Here is a 19,885-nt window from a genome sequence, read left to right on the forward strand (position 1 = left end):
GATCATGTAACTAATGAGGAGGTACTGAACAGAATTGGGGAAAAGAGGAATTTGTGGCACAACTTGACTAGAAGAAGGGACCAGTTGATATGACGCGTTCTGGGGCATAAAGGGACCACCAATATAGTACTGGAGGAAAGCGTGGAGGGTAAAAAATGTAGGAGGAGACCAAGAGATCAATACACTATGCAGATTCAGAAGGATGTAGGTTGCTGTAGTTAGAAATGAAGAAACTTCCACAGGATAGAGTAGCATGGAGAGCTGCACCAAACCAGTCTCTGAACTGAAGACCACAACAACAACAAGAGCATGTCTGGAATTCACTAGGGATACGGACTGCATCACGTCAGCATCCACCAACCACTCTCCAAGACTTGAGAGCTGCTCTGCGGGAAGTATGGGTGTTATTGCGTCAGCATGAGACTGATGACATCCCGCCGTTGTCAGCCCTGTATTGCTACCAGAGGTGGCCACACCCCGTACTGAGCACACCGAGCAGTTGTCTGAATTTGCGTGAAAATCCGTTAAGTTGCAAAAACCAAGAACATTTTTGTCCACCGTAATGCATTTTACAGCTGTTTACGTTCTGTATTCTTCACATGGTTTCTGCGTTACTATCGCTTGTTTTGTGACAAAATGAAGGAAACCTTGGAAAATTTTCGTTTGTTGCTTTAATTTTGGACACAAGTGTAGATGATTTTCTATTTCTCGATCGGTTATCTCAATATTGTCCATTTCCAAGTTCGTACGACGATTGAAAGGAGGGACCGTCTTACAATTTCGGAAGACAGAATTCAGTATTTCGGCTTTCTCTCTGTTATCTTCCGTTTCAAAATGGGGTTCAGATGGCTCTGAGCACTATGGGACTTAACTTCTGAGGTCATCAGTCTCCTAGAACTTAGAACTACTTAAACCTAACTAAGCTAAGGACATCACACACACACCCATGCCCGAGGCAGGATTTGAACCTGCGACCGTAGCGGTCGCGCGGTTCCAGACTGTAGCGCCTAAAACCGCTCGGCCACACCGGCCGGCTCTTCCGATTCGGTGCCAGTGTGGTCATTAAGTGAGTGAATAGATGATTTTGGCCCAATTACTGATTTTACATAGGACCAAAACCTCTTAGGGATTTTACTCAGATCGGTTGACAAAGTTTTACTTTCAAAGTAGCTGAACGCTTCCCTTAGTGCTCTTCTTACGCTCATTTTCGCTTGGTTCAGCTCTTGTTAGTCAATTAGGCTTCTACTTCTCTTGAAATTGAGCCGAAGTTATCTTGTTTACGTAGCAGTTTTCTAGCACGGCTATTAAACCATGGTGGGTCTTTCCCACTCCTTAGGACCTAACTCGGGACATACCTGTCTAGGGCATACTGCACGATTCATTTGACTGTTTTTACATTTTGTTGACGACATATTCGTTCACATCACTGAATATATGTTGCTGACTGCTCAGAACACCTTTAAATATTTAGATATTTAATACTATAGTGGTTTTCTGCAACGTATAAGACCTCTTTATTTTTGAAGAATGAACAGCTGATTTCTCTGTTTCAGCTCATGTAAATCTGAGAGTACGAACAAATGACAAATGTGAAGCAGTTTTCGTAAGCGTATTCTGGTAGCGCAAGTTTGCTTACGGTACAAAAGTACTGAGTCTGGTCCGAGATGCCTGCATGGCACTGTCTACACCACAAACACCGTTTCAGACTACTGTTCAGACATTCTAGGATATTTCTCTAAATTTTTTATGGCAAGCTCTGCGTCAAAATTAATAAACGCTTTATCACTGTAATTGTCTTCTCAGGAGCTGTCAAATGCAGTTATAAGAAATATACGGTTCCATTTAGATATTCCCAGAAAAAAATTAGTGCATCCTTTTATAGGTTTCCAATTCACTCAAGCTTTATTGTAGCATCAGTACAAAGGGAGTAAATGAAAATATTACATTTACAGAACAATAGCACAAGCGGTTGTGAGATAACTGGTATCGACCCGTAGTGAAACAGCTGCCTGTATTAGTACATGTTGTAGCTTCCACAGGTGGCAAAGCAGGCGCTAATTCCAGCATGCAGTCAATCGTGCCAAGCGAGTACTGTCTTGGGATGCACTTTTCCAAGGTTGCTCGACCTGTACACATAATTCTGTAGGAGTTTGGTTGACGATTTTCAATAGCCATTTCTCGACCCATCTTATCGTGCATGTACTTGATTGGAGACAAATCTGCGCATCATGCAGGCCAGTGTCTGGACAACCATTATCCTGTAGGAACAATACAATACCTTCCTATTGCAAAAAGTAAAAATAACAGGTATATCAACATTGTGCACATACCGAGCGCTGGTTAGCGTCCCTTCCAGAAACACAAAATATGAACAGGAGTTGTAGCTGATTGCATCCCATACTACAAGGTCTACAGTGCGGCCTGTGTGTCCCGGACGAATGCACTCCACGAGACAGCACTCTCCAGGTGTACGACGTACAAGCGAGCGACCGTCACTTGTGTTCAGGCTGTATCTGCTCTCATCACTGAAGGCCGTGGCACCTCACTCTATTTTCCAAGTGATGCTCTGATGGCAACAGCCGAGCCATGCACATCGATGCTGCTGCACGGGTGGAAGATGGGTTACAGGTGCACATTGCTGTAGCTCCCCTACTAATAAGCTGCTTGTAAGAGTTCGAGTCGACGCATCTGGGCCCACAAGCCCTCTTTTCAGTGCACGGTAGCTCTACATCATGCCACTGCTGCCCTTAAAAAATATGGCGACCCTGGCAGGCATCTGTGCTGGATGGATGTCCAGAACCTCGTCTACTGGTGTGAGAATGTTCACGTGACCACTGGTACCAGCACCGTTGCACAGCTGATTCAGCACACCCAACTCCTGTGGCAGTTCTCTGAAAGGACCATCCACAATTTGATCCCTTTCAAACTCACTCAGTTGGCTGTAGGAAGCACGAATTCACCTTCGTGTCACGGTTGCCTGTGTGCTCCACACATATGCACACAATGGGCCGTCTGGCTGTGGGCATTCCTTATTAAAGGGTAGACACATATGACATAGATCAGAATGATATTCAATGTCTTGCTTGTTGGGCAGTGTGAATCAAGCGGATGTACTGGGCAATGTTTCAGTTGCTGATACTTTTAGTGGAAGTTGATGTTTCACTGGAACAGCTTCACACTATCACAAATTCTGTGCCCCCTTCCTTCTCCGGATTCACTTCCCCATTGAGTTCCAAACGTGCTGTCCTCCTGGTTTGGCCGGCCAGAGTGGCCGAGCGGTTAAAGGCGCTACAGTCTGAAACCGCACGACCGCTACGGTCGCAGGTTCGAATCCTGCCTCGAGCATGGATGTGTGTGATGTCCTTAGGTTAGTTAGGTTTAAGTAGTTCTAAGTTCTAGGGGACTTATGACCACAGCAGTTGAGTCCCATAGTGCTCAGAGCCATTTGAACCATTTTTTTGTCCTCCTGGTTTATCGCCTGTGCATCCTACAGTCTGGTCCCTGCACACTAGCTACAAACACCATCTCATGATCATAAAGCACATTGTGTTTATTTAAAGGTTATTCTCGTTTTAATTTCTGGTAATTGTAGTTACATGTTCAAACTATGCTCTCTGCTAGTTGTAGCACAACTACAGCATAACCGTTGAAACTTGTACGTATCTTCTATTTGTGCTTTATTTTGTACAAACTGTTGTTTGATATGAGCAAGTCAGGATCTGCAGTGTGTAAAATGATTAGTTAAATGACTAGTCATTCATATTAGCCGACCCACTACTGCCTTGGGCTGTGTGTGTTCTGTTATCTGTGTGTGGACGAACCCTCTGTAGTGAGCTGCCCCCTGGTCTGCACGTGAGTACACTCTCCCAAGCAGTGTGTATATCTGTCGTGCAGCACGGCAGCCGCCGCCGCCGCCGCCGCCGCCCCCACCGCTCTGCCCCACAGCGACCGCAGCCACCACGGTGGGACACCCTCGCCTGCCTGCCACACCCCCACACCAGATGACGCTGCTATCTCTCTCCTGCGGTGAGTTCCGCCACTACACGTGCACGTTCTCCTCATTCACAGTACGTCTTATTGGGCTTTAACTAAGTGTTATGAACAAAAAGTTTAATGTCACTTTACTGTATCTGTATCTTATAAGAATGTATCGTATAAGAATGTATCTTATAAGAATGCATCTCCTCCTAAACTATCGGATAAGACTCAAGCAAACTTACTATCTGGAAAGAAATACTTTGGTGGTAACAACCACCCACCTCCCAAAGGGGTGAGGGTGGGGCAGAGAAAGTAGCGTAAAGCATTCAGTGCAAATACCTAGTATCTATTCATACCATAATTGGGAGTGAGAGCATTTAGCGACTTTCAGGAAACTCCAGAAGATAATTTCCGATCTTTATGAAACGATTCCTCCTGCCCCCTCCCCCCCCTCCTACAAAATGATAAAAAGAAATTAATGTAACAGCAGCCCTCGGTCGCAAAAAAGAAATCTTTTTACCTAGGTTTCGGCACTTCATCAGAAGTAAAACACTGACACTGACATGTCACATATAAAACTAAATATTAAGCGATAAAACTTTAGTTACAAATTTTTTAAAAAAAATAGTACATAGAATGGAAGCCACTATAGGCTTGTCACACATGTCGAGCTACATTTTCGTTGTTCTACCAGTACACTTTCTGCTTCAGACAACGTTTTAATTTGTTACACCTTTACTAGTAACTCCATTCGCAACAAAAATGGCTCTGAGCACTATGCGACTTAACTTCTGAGGTCATCAGTCGCCTAGAACTTAGAACTAATTAAACCTAACTAACCTAAGGACTTCACACACATCCATGCCCGAGGCAGGATTCGAACCTGCGACCGTAGCGGTCACGCGGTTCCAGACTGAAGTGCCTAGAACGGCACAGCCACCCCGGCCGGCCATTCGCAACACTTTTGCAGACAGCATGCACATATGCCACTGCATGTACCAGCAAAATTATATCACTCTATGACCTATTACTGAGGAGATATTGTGTCGTTAACAGTAATGTAGGTCAAAATAGGTTTCTTGAAACTAAGCGCAAATTACCCTTAGTATACTCATCCAGTGCCTGATAACGATACTACTTATCCACTTTCTAGAAACACCTAACGTAATTTCAAACCTTTTCCAAACCTTTTTCCGCTTAGATACTGAAAGTCAGATATTTAACACATTCATTCATTCGTAAAACAATCAGTAGGTTGATTGCTTTATACAGTGCAGTTCGATTGTCTGTAGACTGAGGGACTGACTGATTACTTACTGTGTGGAAAGATTCACTGTGGGGTTGAGAATCAGCTACCGCCCAGGAAGGTGGGAAAGAAGGAGATCGTGCTGAAGGATAACTCAGGATCACCTGGAGCAGTTTCAACCAAATTTGTTAGGACACGAGTTATTTATTAACTGCATAGAAGTACTACTCCCGCTATGAGTGTGATGTGGATGAGTAGGCGTGATGTAAAATTGTTCGAAACCGACCTTTTGGTACATGCTTCCCGTATTTTGTTGACTTCAAATACTTTTAAAAGTGTGGAGTCCAATTTATCTCCAGTTTGTGCCATTCAGTGCGTCAATCAGGTCTCGCAAGTGAGCACTGCAGCGAGTCAATAGTCGTGTAACTGTGTGTCAGGACATAAGGTCAGGCCACATGGCTGAATACCACATGTAAATTTAACACCCCTGTGGATTCGTATGACTTGAAACAACAGAAAATCAGAGACATTACTGTGCAGCCTATACTTGTATGTTCAACACCTCTTCTTAAGCCCCTCTGTCGATTTCTACCAATTTTTGTACACCCATTAGCTACTATCTGGAATGAAATGCTGTGGCGGTAAAAACCACCATCCTCCCATTGGGGTGGGATGATAACTGGGCGATAGACAGAGAAGGGAGCTGCAGGTGATCAGAGAGAGGGGGGGATGAGGAAATATAAAGCAGGGGAGGAAATGCACAGTGGGAAAGGAGGAGATGGACAGACAGAGGGTGTGGGCAAGATGGACAGAGCGCCAAGGACAAACAGAAGACTGGAACAAATAACTATCTTGGCAACACCATGTTGATAAGCTACGGTTTTTTTTGTTTTTTTCTTTATAAAACACAGTTTACAGTTGCATGGAAAAGTATTTCCTTTCATAAATTTTTTTATTCGAGTAGCTATGTATCAGAGTGATTCTCTACAACAATCTCTGAGTTCAGTTCAGAACAGAAATAATTCAGTTAATGCAGTTATATGGAAAAGATGCTCCATAGAACAGTCATTTTATGCAAATAAATAGTTGTAATGGAAGTCTGTGATACTCAAAAGGAAATAATAAAGCAATAGTAAGCAGGAAAAGAGAAACAAAGTAATAGACAGCAATTGAATAAGGGTATGGCATGTTGGGTGTGTGTTTAAATTTCACATTGTGAGGTGGCACAATAAATGTAGGTCAATTTCGCACCTTACATAAGAGTTTTATACATCGTAATGGGAAGATGAATATTACACCTAACTCACTTCTGCGGTAATGAGCAGATTTGCCTATAAGTATGTAATGCAAAAGGGATGACACTCAATCGACAGTATTAACACACAGCTCCTACATAATGCATGTCAATTAGCAGAAGGTGAAACAAGCAGCGAGAGGAAACGTTTTGTGTGGAAGCCAGTGCGGGCAGATGCAGAGGCCTCAGCATAGGAGGCACTACAGAAAGCTCTTAAGGAGGTGCATCCCACAGTGGGAGTCAGTGACCGGACAGGTGACACATACTGAAGAGCAATTAACGGACCACCAGAAGTAGGACAGAAAGAAGCTTTAGAAAACTGCGTTTCTGAATTCCAAATGGATACGAACAAAAGCAGTGACGCAGCTGATCACGTGAACAGCGAATGGCACACATGTGAGTGGGCACGAAACGTCCGATTGACGGAAACGAACTAGGAAAGAGGTAAGTGCCAAGATTTTGACACAGTTCAATGGTAGGGCCCTTGCGATTGGCAGAGAGAATTTCCACAAAATAAGAGGAACACTCCTATTGGTCGAAAAAAGCCGTGACGTGGAGAACGAAAGAACCCAGGTGGGGAGAGAGTTTGTCTACGAGAAAGACGAGAGCGGAATTTTCGGGGACTCTTCTCTGAACTGGCGTCAAGTGCAGAACGGGTCCATAACTCTCTGTACGACGCAGAGGAGAAATTTGAGTGAACACTGCGTTCACTGTTGTTGACATTGAGCTAGATATTAGCTGAAGCGTCGTTGAGCTCCCACTGTGGAGAAACAAACCAGCCAGCTAGTTAATTTTAATCTTCGTTGATCCATTAAGGATTGTGGGACCACGGCTGGCATGAACTTCTTGATGCAATAATTTACCAACAGCCGTATGTATAGTAGAAATTTATTTTATTTTATGAACTTCTATGTGCTACCAGTTTCGGCATTACATTGATGCCATCTTCAGGCCCCACTCGTCATAGTCGTAAAATCGCTATACACGGAAGGAGCCATATAACTGGATCCGCGAATCAATCATCCTGCAACAGCTCTTGGTGGCCAGGCGACACAGTCATCGCGGCTAAGGTAAATACCGGGAGCAGAGGTGTAAACTTGTTGGTTCACCAGCTTGCGTCCACTGTAAACTGGAGCGACCTTGGATAATCTTTTGCTCAACTTGTCACAAAAATAACCATCCTCCATAGACTTGATTGCCATCCTAAATAGTACCGAACTTTGAACCGGAATCGGTTGATTTATAGTAGTACTGGCCAACATCTACATCTACATCTACATTTATACTCCGCTAGCCACCCAACGGTGTGTGGCGGAGGGCACTTAACGTGCCACTGTCATTACCTCCCCTTCCTGTTCCAGTCGCGTATGGTTCGCGGGAAGAACGACTGTCTGAAAGCCTCCGTGCGCGCTCTAATCTCTCTAATTTTACATTCGTGATCTCCTCGGGAGGTATAAGTAGGGGGAAGCAATATATTCCATACCTCATCCAGAAACGCACCCTCTCGAAACATCATGTCGTAGTCGTAAGAATAGTTTTGTAAAGAAACTTCTTGTTAAAATTTACCATTGTTGGGTTAAGGATTATTTCACTTACTGAAGATGAGACGACGTTTGACAACCAGTCGTAACATTGTCACATTTTAAACGGTGTAATTGCGTGTATTTCTGTGATAAGATTGCAACATTAGGCCAAAGTTATTTACAGCTTACACAGATGTTGTTCTGACCTCCAGAAACCTTACAACATGAATTTCGTGTATTTTTCTATAAATGACTTTTTTAGTTACTATGTACTTACCATTGAAAATTTGTACCATACTGTGTCTCGAATGCGGATTCCTTTATCACAAGCGTCATCTCAACCACATGACAGACCTGGCTCAAACATCCGTTGTAGCTAATATTTCCACTTCTTTCCCAAACATTAGAATCAGAGATTTTCCCACAGAATACGTGGGAATAACTCCACTGGGTGAATGGAGTCTATGCGGTACAGTGGTTTCCCCTGCTACAAGAGATGAACATCGGAACTTCGCATGGTAGTGTTTGGAAGTTATTCATCAAAACATCAGCCTCATTGGATGTGGCAGTCATATCTGTGGGCATGCTGAGAGGGCCTAATCTTTAAGGTGGTTGTCAAATCAGCCATCTAATTTCCAAACTTATTTTACTTGGCTGTCAGTTTCGGCGATTTAATGCGCCATCTTTGGGCCCCTGACTGACGTGTAGGAAGATTCCGCCACGGTTCTGGTCGAAATAGAGGCCACCACTTAAATACTGGTATCTGGTGGCTATACTGATCACTTCAACCATCAGCTGAACAGTTGTAAGATGATGATTGAAGTCCACATCTGCAAAGCCTGAATTTACTTGTAGTACACAAAAGCTTTGTGGAATTGACTCTTGGAGAAATAGTTTTTATCATCAGAGTGACTTCTAAGGACACAGAATTGAAACACATTCTTCAAGTGAATTGAACCAGTCATCCTGACACTAGTTTCAAGGGATGGTAAGTTTAAATATACTCATTTTAATGTTTCTCAAAATGAAAAACTTGAGGTGGCTGCTTATGCAAAGCAGGAAATGTCGATTATAATGCTCATCTGGCACAGATTTTAAACTGTCACCACAGATACTCTATACTGCATCGCGATTGACTCTTTCATTCCTTTACAGTGCCGTTCATTCCACATTCATTGTGGTAGTGTTTGGAAATTATTCGTCAAAACATCAAAACGTCAGAAATACTCACCACAAGTGAGTGATGGTTTGGCATTAGCTTGTTGCTGCTGCCAGCTATATTCAGATCCAATATCATTATTATATTTTACACCAGTCGAGAGAGAAAAAAATGAAAGCTAAAAATTATAAATCAAAAATTAGTTACAAAAACCACAAAGTTAGAGGAAAATAATAGTAAATCCGTTTGTTTACAAAGTGTGCATGGCATTTTTGTGACTAAATGATAAGTTTCCCCAGGCTGCTGTTAGTATCCCTACATAAAAACTAAACTAAACTCTGTACGAACAGACCTTGGAAGATCAACGGCGCCGACCGTCCGCCATGTCATCCTCAGTACACAGGCGTCACTGGATGCAGATACTGAGGGCCACGTGGTCAGCACACTATTTTCCCAGCCATTGGCAGTTTTTCTGGCTGGAGCCGCTACTTCCCAGTCGAGTAGCTTCTCAATTGGCTTCACGAGTGCTGAGTGCACCCCACTTACCAACAGTGCTCGGAACACGGTCACGCATCTGAGTGCTAGCCGAGACCGACAGTGCTCATCTTTGGTGATCTGATGGGAACCGGATTACCACACAGGCGTTGCTCCTGGTGATGTTCTTACTTACACTAATCTAAATATGGTGGAGCAACCTGTAACAAGACGAAGCACATTGTTGGTTACATTGTAGTGTTTATGACTGAAACACTGTTATTAATGAGTTTGTGTGTGTATAGTATTGGAAAAAAATTCCAGACAATTGTTGAGAATGCTTACGAGAAGAGTTTCGTTTTGATGCATGTAATTTTTCGTCAGGTTTACAAGTTGTCCACCATATCCACTGACATCAGTGACAGGAGCGCTACCCACCAGACTGGCTGGTGCACTGTGCCCTGTCAGAACTCATATGGGTGCAGGAGGAGGCTGTCCTAGGTTCACAGCTCGGGTGCACCCCCACTGTTTGACGCCACTGCTGCACCCACTACCCAAGTGCAAAGCAGAATCTCCTCCCACTGTATATGACGTGCGTGGTTGCTTCAGCAACAGATTTAAAGTACAAAATTCCCCTTCTTTTAACAGGAAAAAACAATGAGGCACAGAAGCATGCATATGAGTGGCCTAACAGAATATAGACTTCCAGTTATTTGGCCATCCAGAACATCTGTTAGATTGAAGGGCGACGGATCTTGTACTGGAAGTGATGATGAGTCAACCAGCTTAAAGTGCATGTTTCATAGTATGTACAGTAATGATCAGAACATGTGGCAGACTAAATGTGGTACTCTGAATGTGGTTACAGAAGTAGTTGTAGAGATACATCAGCAACAGAACTAGCCCGATATTGAGGTGCCCGATCCCATAGTTAAGTGTCTTACTCATATTTGTAGAATTTTCGAATCTGTTTTAAAACTGAGTAGCACCGTCGCTAGTATACCTGTCAGAGCGGGGTCCACGTGAGCCGGCGCACTCACCAGGCGCGTGCAGAGGTGCGCCACTTCCGCCAGCGACACGTCTAGTAAAGCACCGTGTTAGTCAGAACGCCTTCCAGGCTGTTGGCCACAGTACACTTGTTCATAATTCACATTTTCTGCCTTGTCGTCCCACAAGAATGATCTAGAAGCATTTCATACTGCTGGAACACTAAGATAAAGTTTGAGCATATGATGTGTATTATTTTTAATTAAAACAGCGACATTATCATCTCCATGTGGACATTATATTTACAGAAAAAGAAAAAAAATATTTTCTCATCATAGTAAAGTTGCTACATCGAAGTAACATCTTGCATTTCTCAGGAAAACTATCAGCGGTGTCGATCTACAGAGTGTTTGGGAACCTGGAGGTACTGGGAGCTATATGTAGGATGTTAATGATGATAAGTGCATGCTGTATATACTCTCATAAGCAGAAGCTTTTGCCGTTCCTTTGAGATATCACTGGTCTGTATCAGCTATTTCGACTATATGATTTGCTGGCAGAGTAGCTTTCTCTAATACAGATTTGTAAAGCAGTTTGCAACTAAGTGGACTGACATTTTTGTTGCCATATCAGGAAACTTTTCTTAAATACCTGGAGATGTGATTAGTTTTACGCATCACATTTCCAATAGTTAGAAGCTATTGAGACACACAGAAGATTGATTGTATGAAAAATTTCTTCCAGTGGGGGACAACGACCGAGTAACAGTAGGATAAAGGAACGTAATGATGGGAAACAATTTGCCAGAATGTGACTACTGAATTTCTTGAGTGATGGAAGGTAGGAATTTTTATCTGAGAGTGGATGGTCGCTTTGAGAGGATGATACCACTGTATATCTGTTCTTCAATGTAAAGAGTATAAGGGAGACAGTTATAGATTTATAAGTTGTCACCCGACAGATGTGTTTCTAGAAATGGTCTCAGCTCCACTTCTACGATAATTTTCTACATCAGAAGTCTGTCTTTGCAGAAATGTGTGAGAATTTTCTTTCTCTTTGGCAGGAACCTTTCTGCCGAGGAGAAAGACACGAGGCTGATTTTGGCAGCTAAGAACGGAGCAGTGCAGCAGATGCAGGCACTGCTGGCCGCTGGGGCGGACGTTGGGGCCGAAGACAGTGACAGGAACACCGCCCTGCACTGGGCAGCCTGGGAGGGCCACTTGCAGGCAGTCGGGTGCCTTCTGGGGGCCGGCGCAGATGTGGACGCCGGCAACTGGGTGGGGAACACGCCGCTCCACTGGGCAGCGTGGGGCGGCCGGGAAGCTGTGGTGCGCCTGCTAGCCTCGTCTGCCGCCGACCTCGACGCCAGGAACCGGGACGGGATGAGGCCGCTGCACGAGGCGGCCAAGCACGGGCACGCGGCGGCGGTGGCTGCGCTGCTCGACGCAGGGGCCGACAGGCGGGTCACCACTGGCGAGGGCTACACGCCGCTGGACCTCGCCAGGCAACACAACCACGACCACCTGGTAGACATACTCAGCAGTCCGACAGACTCCGCCTGATCAAAAAGAAACCATCTTCATTACATTACTTTTCAATAGTTTTGAAATAAAGAATACAGAAAGTTAATCCTGCAGTTATTCTTTCTACTCATGTTTATACAGGGTATGTCACCTAACGTTACCGCTGGATATATTTCGTAAACCACATCAAATACTGACGAATCGATTCCACAGACCGAACGTGAGGAGAGGGGCTAGTGTAATTGGTTAATACAAACCATAAAAAAATGCACGGAAGTATGTTTTTTAACACAAACCTACGCTTTTTTTAAATGGAACCCCGTTAGTTTTGTTAGCACATCTGAACATGTAAACAAATACGTAATCAGTGCCGTTTGTTGCATTGTAAAATGTTAATAACATCCGGAGATATTGTAACCTAAAGTTGACGCTTGAAACCTCCGACGTTCAGTAGCGTGCCACACATTGCAAAACATCTACCGCCAACTGTATGCAACAGGTCATAGCACGCAAACGGGTCCGTAACAGGCCCATCACAGGAGAAGCGGGTGCAGTTGGTGTGTTAGCTGCTGTTGCCATGAACCCACCCATGAGTACACGGGACATTGCGAGAGCTGGTGGACTGAGTCAAAGTAGTGTCATGCGCATACTGCATCGTCACCGCTTTCACCCGTTTCATGTGTCGCTACATCAGCAATTACATGGTGATGACTTTAATCATCGAGTGCAATTCTGTCAATGGGCATTAACAGAGAATGCGTTGCAGTTCTACCTCTTTACCGATGAAGCGGGTTTCACAAACCACGGGGCAGTGAACCTACGGAACATGCATTACTGGTCCGTGGACAATCCTCGCTGGCTCAGACAGGTAGAGTGACAGCGACCGTGGACTGTAATGTATAGTGCGGAATCATTGGCGACCACCTCATTGGTCCTCACTTCATTGCAGGGGCCCAAACATCTGCAACATACATCGCGTTCCTACAGAATGATCTGCCAACGTTGCTCGAAAATGTCCCACTGGAAACGCGTCGACGTATGTGGTATCAGCATGGTGGTGCATCTGCACATTCCACAATTAACACTAGGCTGACCCTTGACAGGATGTTCGACGGGCGTTTCATAGGATGTGGAGGACGCATAAATTGGCCAACCCGTTCTCCTGATCTTATACCTCTGGACTTCTTACTGTGGGGTACGTTAAAGGAAAATGTGTACCGTGATGTGCCTACAACCCCAGAGGATATGAAACAACGTATTGTGGCAGCCTGCGGCGACATTACACCAGGTGTACTGCGGCGTGTACAACATTCATTACGCCAGAGATTGCAATTGTGTGCAGCAAATGATGGCCACCAAATTGAACATCTATTGGCCTGACATGTTGGGACACACTCTATTCCACTCCGTAATTGAAAACGGAAACCATGTGTGTACGTGTACCTCACCCCTCATGGTAATGTACATGTGCGTCAGTGAAAAATACCAATAAAAAGGTGTTAGCATGTGGACGTAATGTGCTGTTCCAGTCTCTTCTGTACCTAAGGTCCATGACCGTTCCCTTTGGATCCTTACATAATTCGGTGCTCTCCGATACACACGATCGAACAGCGTACGAGTGGTACTCAAGCGTCAACTTTAGGTTACAATATCTCCGGATGTAATTAACATTTTACAATGCAACAAACGGCACTGATTACGTATTTGTTTATATGTTCAGATGTGCTAACAAAACTAACGGGGTTCCATTTAAAAAAAACGTAGGTTTGTGTTAAAAAACATACTTCCGTGCATTTTTTGTAGTTTGTATTAACCAATTACACTAGCCCCTCTCCTCACGTTCGGTCTGTGGAATCGACTCGTCAGTATTTGATGTGGTTTACGACATATATCCAGCGGTAATGTTAGGTCACTCACCCTGATACGTCATACACTGAAGAGCCAAAGAAACTGGTGCACCTAACTAATATTGCCTGGACACCCCACGAGTTCGCAGAAGTGCCGCAACACGACGTGGCTCGTCTGAAGCAGTGCTGGAGGGAACTGGCGCCATGAATCCTGCAGTGCTGTCCATAAACCCGTAACAATAGGCGGGGTTGGAGGCCTCTTCTGAACAGCATGTTACAAGACGTCCCAGATATGTTCAATAACTTTCGTGCCTGGGGAGTTTGTGGACAGCGAAAGTGTTTGAACTCAGAAGAGTGTTCTTGTAGCCACTCTGTATCAATTCTGGAAGCGTGGGGTCTCGCATTGTCCTGCTGGAATTGCCCAAGTCCGTCAGAATGCACAATGGACATAAATGGATGCAGCTAATCAGACAGGATGCTTACATACATGTCAACTGAACATGACCCACACTATTACAGAACCTCCACCAGCTTGAAGAGTCCCCTGCTGACATGCAGGGTCTATGGATTCATGAGGTTAACTACATACCTGTACACGTCCATCCACTCGATACAATTTGAAACGAGACTTGTCCGAGCAGGTGACATGTTTCCAGTCTTCCAGTCATCAACAGTCCAATTTCGTGTCGTGAAGTCATCAAGGGTGCACAAGCGGGCCTTTGGCTGTGAAAGCCCATATCGATGATGTTTCGTTGAATGGTTCGCAGGCTGACACTTCTTGATGGCCCAGCACTCAAATCTGCAGCAATTGGTGGAAAGGTTGCACTTGTGTCACATTGAACGAATCTCTTCAGTCGTCATTGGTCCCGTTGCTGCAGGGTGTTTTTCCGGCCGCACCGATCTCAGATATTTGATGTTTTACCGGATTCCTAATATTCACAGTACACTGGTGAAATGGTCGTACGGGAAAATCCCCACTTCATCGCTACCTCGGAGATGCTTTGTCCGATCGCTCGTGCGCCGACTATAAAACCACGTTCAGACTCACTTATATCATGATAACCTGCCATTCTAGCAGCAGTAACCGATCTAACAACTGCGCCACACACTTGTTGTCTTATATAGGCGTTGCTGGCCGCTGCGCCCTATTCTGTCCGTTTACATGTCTCCGTGTTTGAATTCGCATGCCTATACCAGTTTCTTCGACGCTTCAGTGTGTAACTACTCAGGTAACATCATAACAAAAGCGACCAAGATAGATTTTATTTTCCAACATAAGTGAAAAGGGCAAGTTTCCCTTTGCATAAAGTCAACAAAACTGGATAAATACTCAGTTACTAACAAAAAATAATCCAATATAATATTTCATTACAGAAAATTACTTAATGTTTAGTGCTATGTGAATCTACCATAAATTTCACCATACCCAGTTCACTACCATACAAGGTCAGTGGGTGCAATACATCTTCTGTTGAAACTGAAGACTCAGTGTACTACTGTGCATATCCTGCAGACTTTGCAGTGATTTAAGTCACTGTAGTTAGACAAGTAAATTCAGTTTAGCAGAAGAACGTATAAGATGTGTCTGCTATACTGAAGGCTCGTGAGATACTGTCTATAATTAGAACGCAACATTCCCAGCAATGTTTACACCACACTATGTGCTTATCACCTAAAATCACACTGACAGTTTATTTTTATTTAAAACGATTGGAGAGGAGCACCTAATCGTATGTTTTCCATACACCTCTTATGTAATTACGAGATGCATTGTCATGTATCTTGCATCATACTCTTGTAACAGGATGCTAAAGCAAATTTTTCTCTTTCCGCGCTTTCATTCTCTGCATATTCCTCAGCCCCGCGTCGCATGAGCAGAGTGTCTGCAGGGGCTGGCACGCAACCCGCCTTGCAGCAGCTCTGTCACGACACCGCCCTCACCGTCCAGGCGACGCGACGGTCGGGCTGGACTGTGGAACTGAAATACGGATTTGTGTAGGAAAGCCAATCAGAAAGCGGTACACGTCACATGCCGTGTGAATGCTAGTCCATTCCTAATGGATATAGCCCAATGATGCTCATAATATTTTCCAAAATGGCTATAAATAACCTTTACAATTTGGCAAAATAGGTAACAATACATTTTGATTAGCAGTCTCCAATAAGCAATGTCCAATAAGGTATTTCCACTGACTTCCAGGTAACAGCTATAGCCTTTTGTACAAGCTATGATATAATGGAAATGATTACAGGGTTTATGAAAAAGAATCATCCGATTTCGTATGTCTATATTTCTAAAACTAATAAAGATATTCAATGGATTTTGTTTTTTTGATGAATGGGAAACTAAAAAATTTTTTTCATATCTTTTAAGGGCGGTAGGACGGCAAACGGGCCGACTTGGAGCAGGAGAGGCATCACAGGACATTTTAATTTCCAGTGTCTATACTTTTACAAATAAATTCATAAACCTTTGTCAGCATGACCAGGAAGGATTCAGAATTCACACTCAGAGCAGTGGAAGTTCGAAAACATAACGAAGTAATTTTTTTACATGTGAAATTTCATCATTTTTTTCACTTACTAATGGCAGCATTTGTTGCTACAGGTACACTTTTCTTTATAAGTAAGAGAGATGGTTCGATGAATTTTGCACAGCATAGAAACCATACTTAAAGGTATATGAAACTCTAGAATTTTCCAAATGTGTTAAAAACTGTGGTAAAAATTGAGGTAATTAACTACAACATTTGTGTTTTTTCTAAATGTGAAGTTTAAAATACAACAGATCATTCGTTTTTTCATAAATTAAATAAATTCTAGAGTTTCATACACCTGTAAGTACGGTATGTATGCTGTGCAAAATTCATCGAAGAATCTCTCTAACTTATGAAGAAAAGTGTATCTATAGCAACAAATGCTGCCATTAGTAAGTGAAAAAAATGATGAAATTTCACATGTAAAAAAAATTACTTCGTTATGTTTTGGAACTTCCACTGCTATGAGTGTGAATTCTGAATCCTTCCTGGTCGTGCTGACAAAGTTTTATGAATTTATTTGTAAAAGTATAGACAGTGGAAATTAAAATGTCCTGTGGTGCCTCTCCTGCTCCAAGTCGGTCCTTCTTACGTCCTACCCGCCTTAATAGGTATTCAATACGGCCCCCTTGAGATGCACAGCATATGTCAATGCGGTATTCATATTATTTCCGCACTGCAGTGAGCTTGTCTTAGTTACAGCTCTCACAGCTGCTGTTATGCGATGTTTCAGTTCATTCATTGTTGCTGGTAACGGAGGCACGTAAACAGAGTCTTTTATAAACCTCCACAAGAAATAATCACATACAGTCAAGTCCGGTGACCTTGGAGGCCAGTAATGTAATGGTGAATCATTTGATTCAGAGCGACCGATCCATCGTTCAGTGATCCTTTGATGTAAAAATTCCCGCATGTCCAGATGCCAGTGTGGCGGTGCCCCATTATATTGGTAAATGAACTTGTTCGAATCAGTCTCCAACTGTGAGAAAAGAAGGCTCTCAAGCATATCAAGATATGTACTTCATGTAATAGTATTCTCCAGAAAGAAAAATGGACCGTACGCCTTTTCCTATGCAACTGCACAAAGCACATTAAATTTCGGAGATTCCCTCTCAAGTTGTACAACTTCATGTGGTTGTTCCGTGCCCCATATTCTCACATTATGACGGTTCACCTTTTCATTTAAATGGAATGTTGCCTCATCACTAAACACTAAGTGTGGAAGAAAACTGTCATCTTCCCTCTTACCAAAGAACGAAATTACATACATCCACACTTTGTTGTTCGTCACTTTCATGAAGAGCTTGCAGTAGCTGAATTTCGTACGGTTTCATGTGTAAACGTCGACGAAACACACGCCAGACGGACGTCGGGGGCATGTTGTGCTGTCGAGCTGCATGGCTGACGGATTTCTGCGGACTCCTTGTGGAACTATGGCGGATGCATTCGACGTCTCTGTCAGACACTCAGGGACGGCCTGGCTATATGTATCTACACAAACAACCTGATTCTCTGAATTGTTCGTGTCATCGTGTAATGCCTTGTGCTGTAGGAGGATCCACACCATACCTAGAACAGTTATTAGTGATCCGCACTGCGCAAAACGTAAGACACAAAACGCTTTCTGTTGTCCCGTAACAGTTTTTACTAGAAATGAAGTGGGCAAACACTGCTGCTACCTAGCGGGAACCATGTAAAACTCGAGATTGTGCTATTTCCAAAAGTACATTGTTCAAGCACAACCTCAAATAATATAATACTTATGATTTTCCTTTTAAATCGGATGATAGTTTTTGATACATCCTGTATTTTCAAAAATGGTCACACAGATTGAGAGAACTTTACAGTTTGACAAAATAAATAATAATACAATTTGATTAGCAGTCTCAGTAATCCAGTAACTGATTTCCCAGTAATAGCTATAGCCTCTTGTACAAGCTGTGGTATAATGGAAATCTAATATAATTCGATATGAGACAGACTGTCAAAAACAAAATGATCTTTGAAGAAATATATACCAATGTTCCACTTTGATTAAAGTAAAAATGGCTGGCACGGTGACGAGATGCACTAACACACTCCGAAATGAGAGACAGCATAAGCAAGAAATAAACTTAATGCCCTGTCTGTAGTTTCGTCTCTGTGTTCCATGGTCACTATGAACATAAGACAGCAATAGCTACATCAGAATCGTGCAGACGAAAGATGACACACATCAGATCAAATGGTGCTATTGTGGTGGTAACCAAAATAACAAAATTCCCTACTTTGACCCATAAATCGAGTAAGTAATTCTAATTATATTATTGTTATGTTAATTAAATGGACTGTTGATATCGTTATTGATGGAAATTATGCAGTTTCCCTCACCTTCGTTGAATGTTAAAGCGAAATGTTTTTTTCAGAATTTTTGGAAAAATACGCAAATTAAAAAAAGATTGCATCAGCCTGGTTCCGAGAACTGCTGAACATAGACCTTGACTGTGGATATTGTATCACAGACACAGTCCCTCTGACTGTTCAGATATGTCACGAAACTCGCCCAAAGATGTAAACAACCATGCTTGAGCATTAGACGGAGGGGGTCCGACAGACACTCAGTTCCAGTCATTCCAACAGGAAAGAGGTACACGGTTCGTGTTGTCTGTAGTTAGCCATCCCTAGACGGTCAGTACCACGATTAGATCGCGTCCGCGTTGTTACTTTGTGCCAGGAAGGACTCTCAACAAGGGAAGTGTCCAGACGTCTCGGATTGAGCCAAAGTGATGTTGTTCGGACATGGAGGAGATAGAGAGAGAGACAGGAACTGTCGATGACACGGCTTGCTCAGGCCGCCCAAGAGCTACTACTGCAGTGGATGACCGCTACGTACGGATTATGGATGGGAGGAACCCTGACAGCAACGCCACCGTGTTGAATGATGGTTTTAGTGCAGCCAAAGGACGTCGTGTTACGGATCAAACTGTGCGCAATAGGCTGCACGATGCGCAACTTCACTCCCGACGTCTAGGCGAGGTCCATCTTTGCAACCACGACACCATGCAGCGCAGTATAGATGGGCCCAACAACATGCCAAATGGACCGCTCAGAATTGTGCGGCGTTTCAAATTAAAATGAAAGATGTGATGGTGTGGCCCCCAACTACGTACCCTCCGACTCAGAGTTGAAATATTAAAAGTTTTGCCTGGTTTCGTTGTCCTGGGGCTGGGATATGTAGTTGCCGCATTAGAGGACAAATATCGCTGAGTCTACAGTATACGACATGAATCGAATGGTCGAAGGTTTCTATCACTCGCCAATTGCAAATTATGAAAGTA

General features: G+C 43.5%; 1 protein-coding gene across 1 annotated transcript in view; it reads left to right on the forward strand.

Moving 5' to 3' along the window:
• LOC124717283 (CARD- and ANK-domain containing inflammasome adapter protein-like) overlaps positions 1-12,225 on the forward strand; it is a 68,509-nt gene extending 56,284 nt beyond the window's left edge. Inside the window, exons 5-6 of the mRNA XM_047244098.1 lie at positions 3,895-4,026; positions 11,725-12,225. Of these exons, the coding sequence (XP_047100054.1) occupies positions 3,895-4,026; positions 11,725-12,223 (631 nt within the window). The 3' untranslated portion in view covers positions 12,224-12,225. The remainder of the gene's footprint in view (positions 1-3,894; positions 4,027-11,724) is intronic.
• The last annotated feature ends 7,660 nt before the right edge of the window (positions 12,226-19,885 follow it).

Source organism: Schistocerca piceifrons, chromosome 9 (assembly GCF_021461385.2).
Source record: "Schistocerca piceifrons isolate TAMUIC-IGC-003096 chromosome 9, iqSchPice1.1, whole genome shotgun sequence".
Classification (NCBI taxonomy): Eukaryota; Metazoa; Arthropoda; class Insecta; order Orthoptera; family Acrididae; genus Schistocerca; species Schistocerca piceifrons.